The sequence below is a fragment of the Anopheles stephensi genome, chromosome 2, assembly GCF_013141755.1.
Source record: "Anopheles stephensi strain Indian chromosome 2, UCI_ANSTEP_V1.0, whole genome shotgun sequence".
Classification (NCBI taxonomy): domain Eukaryota; kingdom Metazoa; phylum Arthropoda; class Insecta; order Diptera; family Culicidae; genus Anopheles; species Anopheles stephensi.
Window position 1 is genome coordinate 42,896,407 of NC_050202.1, and position 12,677 is coordinate 42,909,083.

Here is a 12,677-nt window from a genome sequence, read left to right on the forward strand (position 1 = left end):
TTTTATTTTCAAACATTACGATTTATTTAACGAGGAACATTTTGTATTCTACAACAGTAAACCTTAATGCATTATTTCCTTATCTAATGAGATGTTCACATTTATGTACAGCTATTAACACAGTCTTCTGGTACGCCTTTTGCCAGCATCAAAGCTGCCAGTCGGCTCTTCTTCTGCTTAGTCCACTTCCTCCACTGTCGGTCCCGAGCGTCCGCCGAACCCGCCCGCTTGCTGACCACAGCTGGTCGGAGCTGGACCTGCTGCTCCCGATTGCTGATGGAGCTTCGTCATGATCGGACTGCAGGCTCGCGTAAGCTCCTGCATCTTGTGATCGTACTCTTCCTTCTCGGCCATGCTGTTGCCATCGATCCAGCGCAGAGTCTCGTTGCACCGGTCCTCCACCGTTTTGCGATCGCTTTCGCTCAGCTTCGATCCGGCTGACTCGAGCGACTGCTTCAGGCTGAAGCAGTACACCTCTAGCTGGTTGCGAGCGGCGACCCGCTCTCGCTGCTTCTCGTCCTCCTCGCGGAACTTCTCCGCCTCGGCCAGCATACGATCGATGTCGGCCTGCGACAAGCGGCCCTTGTCGTTCTTGATCGTGATGTTTTTCTCCTTGCCAGTGCTCATCTCCTTCGCCGACACGTTCAGAATGCCGTTGGCATCCAGGTCGAACGTTACCTCGATCTTTGGCACGCCGCGCGGTGCCGGCGGAATGCCCGACAGGTCAAACTGGCCCAGCAGATTGTTGTCCTTCGTCATTGCCCGTTCGCCCTCAAACACCTGGATCGACACGCCCGGCTGGTTGTCGGCGTAGGTCGAGAAGGTCTGCGCTTGCTTGCACGGGATGCGCGAGTTCCGCTCGATTAGCTTCGTCATCACTCCGCCGGCCGTTTCGATTCCCAGCGACAGTGGGGCCACATCCACCAACAGTACGTCCTGGATCTTTTCGTCCTTGTCGCCGCTAAGAATGGCCGCCTGGACTGCCGCACCGTAGGCGACCGCCTCGTCCGGGTTGATCGACAGGTTCAAGGGTTTGCCGCAGAAGAAGTTCTGCAACAGCGACTGCACCTTCGGAATGCGGGTGGAGCCGCCCACCAGGACGATGTCGTGAATCGAGCTCTTGTCCATCTTTGCGTCCGCCAGGGCCTTCTCCACCGGCTGCAGCGTGGAGCGGAACAGATCCGAGCACAGCTCCTCGAAGCGTGCACGGCTGATTTTCGTGTAGTAGTCGATGCCATCCATCAGCGCGTCGATCTCGATCGTTGCCTCCGTGCTGGACGACAGCGTTCGCTTCGCTCTCTCGCAAGCCGTCCTCAGGCGTCGCAGCGCTCGGGCATTCTTGGAAAGGTCCTTCTTGAACTTGCGCTTGAACTCCTCCACGAAGTGGGCCACCATCCGATTGTCGAAGTCTTCGCCTCCCAGATGTGTGTCGCCGGCAGTGGCTCGCACCTCGAACAGCGAGCCCTCGTCGATGGTCAGAATCGATACGTCGAACGTTCCGCCGCCCAGGTCGAATATCAGCACATTGCGCTCACCCTTCAGGTTCTTGTCCAAGCCGTACGCCAACGCGGCCGCCGTCGGCTCGTTGATGATGCGCATCACATTCAGACCCGCGATGGCACCGGCGTCCTTCGTCGCCTGTCGCTGGCTGTCGTTGAAGTAGGCCGGAACTGTGATGACCGCGTTCTTCACCGAGTGGCCCAGGTACGCCTCGGCCGTCTCCCTCATCTTCGTCAGCACCATCGAGCTGACCTCCTCTGGGGCGAACGTCTTGCGTTCTCCTTTGAACTCCACCTGGATCTTTGGCTTGCCGCAGTCGTTCACCACCGTGAACGGCCAGTGCTTCAGATCGGCCTGAATCTTGGGGTCGTCATACCGGCGTCCGATCAACCGCTTCGCATCGAACACTGTGTTGGTGGGGTTCATGGCCACCTGGTTCTTGGCCGCGTCGCCGATGAGCCGCTCCGTGTCCGAAAATGCAACATAGCTCGGGGTCGTCCTGTTGCCCTGGTCGTTGGCAATGATTTCCACCTTTCCGTGCTGAAACACTCCTACGCACGAGTAGGTCGTGCCCAGGTCGATTCCAATTGCAGACGGCATTTTCTCTGTTTACTTCACTTTACTTCACACAGTTCACTTCTATTGCGATTCAACACTTTTGGTACAATAAATTCGCGTGGTGTGTATCTCGTGGAATATTTCACACAGATTCAAACAGTTGTTGTTCACTTGGGATTCTTCTCTCGCTACAATTAGTGTTCGCTTGCTCTTTACTCTCGGTTTGTTGTTTTCTGACTGATGCTCACTGCTCGAAGCGCGGCCTTATATATGAAACCTTTCAGTTTCTAGAAACATCGCCAAGCTACTCGAGCCCTCCGGAAGCTGCTCGAATGGTCGGTCGAGCGTGCGCGAGAGTGCTCGAACGTGCTCGCGTGTGGAGGATGTAATGCATTGTCTCGGCTATCTCTCTGTACGGCGTAACGGTCAACGAACATGCTGTGTTTTTTTTATTCTGTGTGTAAAACCAAGCCAACTGGTAGGAATGGGCTATAATGCAGGAATGGTTTTTTATCTATGTACAAGTACACTTTGTACTGCATCATTTAAAATGCGTATGCCAAGTAAATGTCTCATCTCACAGTTGTGATATTCATAGCATTACCCATTTTTAGTGTAGCGCCAATGCGAGGATATTTGTGAGTGGCTCTAAATATAGAATCGATTCATTGATGCGCGCTGGAAGAATGGACACAGTGCAGCAAAAAAATGCTAATAAAATTTAATGTAAACCGAGCATGCCCGGGGTAAGGCAAAATAACAGGGAAGAAAATGCCTGGTTAATTTCGATATTTTTTTCTAAATTTGTAATTCGTCAGAACATGCGATGCTGACAATACGCCGTCAAGCCGTTATAATTAAAAATTAATAAAGAAATAAATACAATAAAATCTCATGTTATACATAGGGTCTTAGCGGTGTAATAAATATAACGTTGGAGAGAAGATTTGGCTATTGTCGCCGTTATCGCCTCTGTCATCGGACTGCCCCCTACCTGTACATCACCACTAAGTAAATCAGTTGTTAGCAGGGTTACTGGTGATGCCACCATGGTTTTGGTTTTTCCTCGTCAATTTCCAACCCGAGGTAAAGTGCCGATCGCTCGAGGTAAGCTTATTTGGTAAACATCTTCTACATAAGAGAGTCTCAAACTAAAGATAGCTATGTCATCCGCGTATGCCAGGATCTGGTTCCGACTTACAGAAGATGATCCCCGAAGCTCCCACCTCGGAGGCTCGGATGGTTCTCTCTAGTGCCAAATTGGAAGACTGGCAAGCAAGCCAAACTACCCGGCGCAGGCCCTTGGTGGTAGCAAAGGGCCCCGAGAATTTTGCATCCACCTTCGTCTGGCATGTGATGATGGCCATTGTCATTCTTACAAGTCTGGTAAACTTGGACAATGACGGGATTCCAAAAGACATATGAGACATATACATATGAGAATGGGAATCTAAATTTCCATTTGGCCCCATGTTGTAAAGCTTATATTTTCGGTACCAGCTAAGCAGTTTACATTTTTTTATTTTCTTATTTTGTTTGCCACATGGGTTTAACGAAAAATATATTCTTAATCCAAACATCGAAAAAGTAAAAGGCATCGCGAAGACGAGAGCACAAACGGGAAGCCGGGATACCAAAATCAAATAGATGATATGAATCATTAAAGGCCGCGAGCGCTCGTATGAAAGGGTCTTTCTAGCCAGGTCATTGATATTTATTTCTTTTGTATGGAATGGACTAAAATGAACCAAATTGATGAGCCTTACATATTATTAGTAGCATATAAGCCAAAGGTCCCTAGAAGTGATGACCGGAGTGATGCCGCTGAAACTACGTTTTGAAATGCTGTCGCTTCGCCTTCTAGTCCGTTCTTCAGTATCAAATCCCTTAATCGAAGAAAATTTTAAAGCGCTTCTTGAGACAGGTTCTAAAAGCAAGATCTTGAAAATCTACAAAGATTTTGTTGCCCTACAAGTGCATCCTAGCAGGCATGTGGCCTGTGGAGCAGACATTAAACCGTGCTGTCCTTCCTGAGACCTACAGTTCCCTTTTAACAACAGATTTCTCGTTGCACGAGGAAATTAAGACCAAACCGAATGATCTTCGCCCGACGGTAGTTCTGGCGAATTCTTATCCCTGGATTTTCAGGGATAAGTATGGCCATTTAGACCAAATAAGTCAGTACTATACTGATGGACCATCCTCTAAGGAAGGCGCCGGCTTCGGTGTTTTTAGTGAATCCGCCGAAGCATTTTTCAAATTGCGGGAGTCGTGTAGTGTCTACACCGCAGAACTAGCCGCAATCTTACACGCACTATTGATGATAGCAGCGAGTCCTTCGGATCGGTACTTCGTCTTTACAGATAGCCTTAGCGCTATTGAAGCACTAAGATCCCCGAAGGCTGTTAAGAGTCAGGATTTCCTTACCATGAAAATCATAGAATTGCTTGGCTCCATGTTCGACAAGGCGTTCAGGATTTCGCTAATTTGGGTACCTTCTCATTGTGGAATTCCCGGCAACGAGAAGGCAGACTCACTGGCCAAAACAGGCGTCCAACAAGGCGCCTTTTACGACCGTCCGATCTCGGCCCGAGAGTTTCTTCGCTTGAAACAGCAGCTTTTCCTGTCTCGCTGGCAGAGCATGTGGGAGGCGGATGATCTCGGGCGTTTCCTTTTCTCGATCTCTCCGCAAGTGTCCCTGCGGCCTTGGTTCAGTGGGCTCTCTGTAGACCGGGCGTTCATACGCATGATGTCTCGACTTATGTCGAATCATTTCGCGTTGAATGCTCATCTTCAGCGTATAACTCTGGCTCAGACGAAGGTGTGTGGCTGCGGTGACGGATTTCACGATGTGGATCACCTTCTGTGGTCCTGCGTGGAGTTTGAAACCGCAAGACCCTCCTTGTTGGGCGCAGTTGAGAGCATCGGCCGACGACCGGGTACAGAAATAAAAGAAATTTTGGCGACTAGGCACCTCGCTTACTTCAGGCTCATCTTCCGATTCACCAGAGACAACGGCCTTATCCTTTGATTCCGCATCCTCATTATCCTTCCAAGCCATATCCACCATTCCTTTTTTGTTATTCGTTGAGTCTTTGTCTTTTATTGAGTCTTTGTCTTAAGTGTTTTTTTTTTAGTGCCACGGGTGATCTGTTGACGAAGCAACAGTATCCGGGGCCAAAGTCGACACTATCGTAAGAAGGTAGGCAGACTTTTGTGCAATAGTGTTCTTCATCTCTGCCTAGTCTTGATGGAGCGAGATCGGCCTTGTTGGCGTTTGGTGCGGAGGTGGTCGGCGAGTCCTATCTCGTGATTAGCAGATACCCTACTGTTACGGAAAAGAACTCGCCGATAGCTTCTGAGTTCAGTGCTGGTCTGGTCCAGCTTGGGGTATCACTACTGGGTAGTTTGAGGAACACTGTGCGCAGGTAAATGTTTGTACTTTACTTATTACTGTTTTCTTTTTGTATTGTTACAGTCCAGATCCGCTACACGGAAGCTAGTTCCGCTTCACACACAATACTACCACCGACAAATCAATAGAAAACAAAAGACCCGGACCAAACCATCAACCCAACCTCCACAAAGGAACTACACTGCAATCACCACATACCCACATTCGAGCATGCCCGGGATAAGGCAAAATAACAGGGAGGAAATGCCTTGTTAATTTATATGTACTTGTAATAGTCAACACACGCGGTGTTGTCAATACGGCGCCAAGCCGTCTAACTAGAAATATAAATAAATAAGCCAAAGATCCACCGAACTATTTCTGGCTTATTAGAATTATTGATACCGTATTTAGTTGGATAGTCAAGACCTAACTACGGGGGAAAGGCCCAAATGGAATTTAACTCTTATTTAACTCTAATATTTTGGAAAACTGCATCAAAATCTTAATAATAATAGTTCTGAAGAGCTCGGCCGTGCAGTTTCCTCGATTTGAGTAGTATGTAATGGCACAGTGTTGAAAAATGTGATCCAATTTAAAATACTGTTTTTTGTATAATATCATTAACTCAAAGCAAATCAAATCTGACATGAATATTATTGTTGTTTTTTCTCTTCATCCTTTACAAAATCCTTTATTTTTAATACATTTTTACGTAACATTTATTTAGGTAGTTTTTTCAGGTACTCCAAAAATCAAGATACGGGTATAGAATGTGTTATCAAAGTATTTGACGGAACGATAAAAACGAAACTATTTTCTTCTGATAAAGTAAAAACATGATAGAAATATCATTGATTAATGTGAAACACAAGTAAAATATTTTTTTAATAGGAAAATCAATTCATTAACTTGATCATCTGCTACGATCCTTACGATTGTTTCTACGAAGGAAACAAATCGAGCTGCTTTATACAACACCCTTGAGTAACTTACTCAATTAAGTAAATAAATTCAACAAAGCGTGTCATATTTTGATTACAAATATTACGATTTATTTAACGAGGAACATTTTGTATTCTACAACAGTAAACCTTAATGCATTATTTCCTTATCTAATGAGATGTTCACATTTATGTACAGCTATTAACACAGTCTTCTGGTACGCCTTTTGCCAGCATCAAAGCTGCCAGTCGGCTCTTCTTCTGCTTAGTCCACTTCCTCCACTGTCGGTCCCGAGCGTCCGCCGAACCCGCCCGCTTGCTGACCACAGCTGGTCGGAGCTGGACCTGCTGCTCCCGATTGCTGATGGAGCTTCGTCATGATCGGACTGCAGGCTCGCGTAAGCTCCTGCATCTTGTGATCGTACTCTTCCTTCTCGGCCATGCTGTTGCCATCGATCCAGCGCAGAGTCTCGTTGCACCGGTCCTCCACCGTTTTGCGATCGCTTTCGCTCAGCTTCGATCCGGCTGACTCGAGCGACTGCTTCAGGCTGAAGCAGTACGCCTCTAGCTGGTTGCGAGCGGCGACCCGCTCTCGCTGCTTCTCGTCCTCCTCGCGGAACTTCTCCGCCTCGGCCAGCATACGATCGATGTCGGCCTGCGACAAGCGGCCCTTGTCGTTCTTGATCGTGATGTTTTTCTCCTTGCCAGTGCTCATCTCCTTCGCCGACACGTTCAGAATGCCGTTGGCATCCAGGTCGAACGTTACCTCGATCTTTGGCACGCCGCGCGGTGCCGGCGGAATGCCCGACAGGTCAAACTGGCCCAGCAGATTGTTGTCCTTCGTCATTGCCCGTTCGCCCTCAAACACCTGGATCGACACGCCCGGCTGGTTGTCGGCGTAGGTCGAGAAGGTCTGCGTTTGCTTGCACGGGATGCGCGAGTTCCGCTCGATTAGCTTCGTCATCACTCCGCCGGCCGTTTCGATTCCCAGCGACAGTGGGGCCACATCCACCAACAGTACGTCCTGGATCTTTTCGTCCTTGTCGCCGCTAAGAATGGCCGCCTGGACTGCCGCACCGTAGGCGACCGCCTCGTCCGGGTTGATCGACAGGTTCAAGGGTTTGCCGCAGAAGAAGTTCTGCAACAGCGACTGCACCTTCGGAATGCGGGTGGAGCCGCCCACCAGGACGATGTCGTGAATCGAGCTCTTGTCCATCTTTGCGTCCGCCAGGGCCTTCTCCACCGGCTGCAGCGTGGAGCGGAACAGATCCGAGCACAGCTCCTCGAAGCGTGCACGGCTGATTTTCGTGTAGTAGTCGATGCCATCCATCAGCGCGTCGATCTCGATCGTTGCCTCCGTGCTGGACGACAGCGTTCGCTTCGCTCTCTCGCAAGCCGTCCTCAGGCGTCGCAGCGCTCGGGCATTCTTGGAAAGGTCCTTCTTGAACTTGCGCTTGAACTCCTCCACGAAGTGGGCCACCATCCGATTGTCGAAGTCTTCGCCTCCCAGATGTGTGTCGCCGGCAGTGGCTCGCACCTCGAACAGCGAGCCCTCGTCGATGGTCAGAATCGATACGTCGAACGTTCCGCCGCCCAGGTCGAATATCAGCACATTGCGCTCACCCTTCAGGTTCTTGTCCAAGCCGTACGCCAACGCGGCCGCCGTCGGCTCGTTGATGATGCGCATCACATTCAGACCCGCGATGGCACCGGCGTCTTTCGTCGCCTGTCGCTGGCTGTCGTTGAAGTAGGCCGGAACTGTGATGACCGCGTTCTTCACCGAGTGGCCCAGGTACGCCTCGGCCGTCTCCCTCATCTTCGTCAGCACCATCGAGCTGATCTCCTCTGGGGCGAACGTCTTGCGTTCTCCTTTGAATTCCACCTGGATCTTTGGCTTGCCGCAGTCGTTCACCACCGTGAACGGCCAGTGCTTCAGATCGGCCTGAATCTTGGGGTCGTCATACCGGCGTCCGATCAACCGCTTCGCATCGAACACTGTGTTGGTGGGGTTCATGGCCACCTGGTTCTTGGCCGCGTCGCCGATGAGCCGCTCCGTGTCCGAAAATGCAACATAGCTCGGGGTCGTCCTGTTGCCCTGGTCGTTGGCAATGATTTCCACCTTTCCGTGCTGAAACACTCCTACGCACGAGTAGGTCGTGCCCAGGTCGATTCCAATTGCAGACGGCATTTTCTCTGTTTACTTCACACAGTTCACTTCTATTGCGATTCAACACTTTTGGTACAATAAATTCGCGTGGTGTGTATCTCGTGGAATATTTCACACAGATTCAAACAGTTGTTGTTCACTTGGGATTCTTCTCTCGCTACAATTAGCGTTCGCTTGCTCTTTACTCTCGGTTTGTTGTTTTCTGACTGATGCTCACTGCTCGAAGCGCGGCCTTATATATGAAACCTTTCAGTTTCTAGAAACATCGCCAAGCTACTCGAGCCCTCCGGAAGCTGCTCGAATGGTCGGTCGAGCGTGCGCGAGAGTGCTCGAACGTGCTCGCGTGTGGAGGATGTAATGCATTGTCTCGGCTATCTCTCTGTACGGCGTAACGGTCAACGAACATGCTGTGTTTTTTTTATTCTGTGTGTAAAACCAAGCCAACTGGTAGGAATGGGCTATAATGCAGGAATGGTTTTTTATCTATGTACAAGTACACTTTGTATTGCATCATTTAAAATGCGTATGCCAAGTAAATGTCTCATCTCACAGTTGTGATATTCATAGCATTACCCATTTTTAGTGTAGCGCCAATGCGAGGATATTTGTGAGTGGCTCTAAATATAGAATCGATTCATTGATGCGCGCTGGAAGAATGGACACAGTGCAGCAAAAAAATGCTAATAAAATTTAATGTAAACCGAGCATGCCCGGGGTAAGGCAAAATAACAGGAAAGAAAATGCCTGGTTAATTTCGATATTTTTTTCTAAATTTGTAATTCGTCAGCACATGCGATGCTGACAATACGCCGTCAAGCCGTTATAATTAAAAATTAATAAAAAAATAAATACAATAAAATCTCATGTTATACATAGGGTCTTAGCGGTGTAATAAATATAACGTTGGAGAGAAGATTTGGCTATTGTCGCCGTTATCGCCTCTGTCATCGGACTGCCCCCTACCTGTACATCACCACTAAGTAAATCAGTTGTTAGCAGGGTTACTGGTGATGCCACCATGGTTTTGGTTTTTCCTCGTCAATTTCCAACCCGAGGTAAAGTGCCGATCGCTCGAGGTAAGCTTATTTGGTAAACATCTTCTACATAAGAGAGTCTCAAACTAAAGATAGCTATGTCATCCGCGTATGCCAGGATCTGGTTCCGACTTACAGAAGATGATCCCCGAAGCTCCCACCTCGGAGGCTCGGATGGTTCTCTCTAGTGCCAAATTGGAAGACTGGCAAGCAAGCCAAACTACCCGGCGCAGGCCCTTGGTGGTAGCAAAGGGCCCCGAGAATTTTGCATCCACCTTCGTCTGGCATGTGATGATGGCCATTGTCATTCTTACAAGTCTGGTAAACTTGGACAATGACGGGATTCCAAAAGACATATGAGACATATACATATGAGAATGGGAATCTAAATTTCCATTTGGCCCCATGTTGTAAAGCTTATATTTTCGGTTCCAGCTAAGCAGTTTACATTTTTTTATTTTCTTATTTTGTTTGCCACATGGGTTTAACGAAAAATATATTCTTAATCCAAACATCGAAAAAGTAAAAGGCATCGCGAAGACGAGAGCACAAACGGGAAGCCGGGATACCAAAATCAAATAGATGATATGAATCATTAAAGGCCGCGAGCGCTCGTATGAAAGGGTCATTCTAGCCAGGTCATTGATATTTATTTGTTTTGTATGGAATGGACTAAAATGAACCAAATTGCTGAGCCTTACATATTATTAGTAGCATATAAGCCAAAGGTCCCTAGAAGTGATGACCGGAGTGATGCCGCTGAAACTACGTTTTGAAATGCTGTCGCTTCGCCTTCTAGTCCGTTCTTCAGTATCAAATCCCTTAATCGAAGAAAATTTTAAAGCGCTTCTTGAGACAGGTTCTAAAAGCAAGATCTTGAAAATCTACAAAGATTTTGTTGCCCTACAAGTGCATCCTAGCAGGCATGTGGCCTGTGGAGCAGACATTAAACCGTGCTGTCCTTCCTGAGACCTACAGTTCCCTTTTAACAACAGATTTCTCGTTGCACGAGGAAATTAAGACCAAACCGAATGATCTTCGCCCGACGGTAGTTCTGGCGAATTCTTATCCCTGGATTTTCAGGGATAAGTATGGCCATTTAGACCAAATAAGTCAGTACTATACTGATGGACCATCCTCTAAGGAAGGCGCCGGCTTCGGTGTTTTTAGTGAATCCGCCGAAGCATTTTTCAAATTGCGGGAGTCGTGTAGTGTCTACACCGCAGAACTAGCCGCAATCTTACACGCACTATTGATGATAGCAGCGAGACCTTCGGATCGGTACTTCGTCTTTACAGATAGCCTTAGCGCTATTGAAGCACTAAGATCTCCGAAGGCTGTTAAGAGTCAGGATTTCCTTACCATGAAAATCATAGAATTGTTTGGCTCAATGTTTGACAAGGTGTTCAGGATTTCGCTAATTTGGGTACCTTCTCATTGCGGAATTCCCGGCAACGAGAAGGCAGACTCACTGGCCAAAACAGGCGTCCAACAAGGCGCCTTTTACGACCGTCCGATCTCGGCCCGAGAGTTTCTTCGCTTGAAACAGCAGCTTTTCCTGTCTCGCTGGCAGAGCATGTGGGAGGCGGATGATCTCGGGCGTTTCCTTTTCTCGATCTCTCCGCAAGTGTCCCTGCGGCCTTGGTTCAGTGGGCTCTCTGTAGACCGGGCGTTCATACGCATGATGTCTCGACTTATGTCGAATCATTTCGCGTTGAATGCTCATCTTCAGCGTATAACTCTGGCTCAGACGAAGGTGTGTGGCTGCGGTGACGGATTTCACGATGTGGATCACCTTCTGTGGTCCTGCGTGGAGTTTGAAACCGCAAGACCCTCCTTGTTGGGCGCAGTTGAGAGCATCGGCCGACGACCGGGTACAGAAATAAAAGAAATTTTGGCGACTAGGCACCTCGCTTACTTCAGGCTCATCTTCCGATTCACCAGAGACAACGGCCTTATCCTTTGATTCCGCATCCTCATTATCCTTCCAAGCCATATCCACCATTCCTTTTTTGTTATTCGTTGAGTCTTTGTCTTTTATTGAGTCTTTGTCTTAAGTGTTTTTTTTTTAGTGCCACGGGTGATCTGTTGACGAAGCAACAGTATCCGGGGCCAAAGTCGACACTATCGTAAGAAGGTAGGCAGACTTTTGTGCAATAGTGTTCTTCATCTCTGCCTAGTCTTGATGGAGCGAGATCGGCCTTGTTGGCGTTGGGTGCGGAGGTGGTCGGCGAGTCCTATCTCGTGATTAGCAGATACCCTACTGTTACGGAAGAGAACTCGCCGATAGCTTCTGAGTTCAGTGCTGGTCTGGTCCAGCTTGGGGTATCACTACTGGGTAGTTTGAGGAACACTGTGCGCAGGTAAATGTTTGTACTTTACTTATTACTGTTTTCTTTTTGTATTGTTACAGTCCAGATCCGCTACACGGAAGCTAGTTCCGCTTCACACACAATACTACCACCGACAAATCAATAGAAAACAAAAGACCCGGACCAAACCATCAACCCAACCTCCACAAAGGAACTACACTGCAATCACCACATACCCACATTCGAGCATGCCCGGGATAAGGCAAAATAACAGGGAGGAAATGCCTTGTTAATTTATATGTACTTGTAATAGTCAACACACGCGGTGTTGTCAATACGGCGCCAAGCCGTCTAACTAGAAATATAAATAAATAAGCCAAAGATCCACCGAACTATTTCTGGCTTATTAGAATTATTGATACCGTATTTAGTTGGATAGTCAAGACCTAACTACGGGGGAAAGGCCCAAATGGAATTTAACTCTTATTTAACTCTAATATTTTGGAAAACTGCATCAAAATCTTAATAATAATAGTTCTGAAGAGCTCGGCCGTGCAGTTTCCTCGATTTGAGTAGTATGTAATGGCACAGTGTTGAAAAATGTGATCCAATTTAAAATACTGTTTTTTTTATAATATCATTAACTCAAAGCAAATCAAATCTGACATGAATATTATTGTTGTTTTTTCTCTTCATCCTTTACAAAATCCTTTATTTTTAATACATTTTTACGTAACATTTATTTAGGTAGTTTTTTCAGGTACTCCA

The 12,677-nt window shown here is 47.7% G+C and overlaps 2 protein-coding genes across 2 annotated transcripts in view; both read right to left on the reverse strand.

The window, feature by feature from the left end:
• LOC118507500 (heat shock protein 70 A1-like) lies at positions 1–8,784 on the reverse strand. Its single transcript, XM_036046030.1, has 2 exons — positions 8,636–8,784; positions 1–2,161 (listed from the first exon to the last, which is right to left on the reverse strand). The coding sequence occupies exon 2, from the start codon at positions 2,098–2,100 to the stop codon at positions 178–180; it is 1,923 nt and encodes a 640-aa protein (XP_035901923.1). The 5' UTR covers positions 2,101–2,161; positions 8,636–8,784; the 3' UTR covers positions 1–177.
• LOC118507497 (heat shock protein 70 A1) overlaps positions 6,483–12,677 on the reverse strand; it is an 8,785-nt gene continuing 2,590 nt past the window's right edge. Inside the window, exon 2 of the mRNA XM_036046027.1 lies at positions 6,483–8,584. Within this exon, the coding sequence (XP_035901920.1) occupies positions 6,662–8,584 (1,923 nt within the window). The 3' untranslated portion in view covers positions 6,483–6,661. The remainder of the gene's footprint in view (positions 8,585–12,677) is intronic.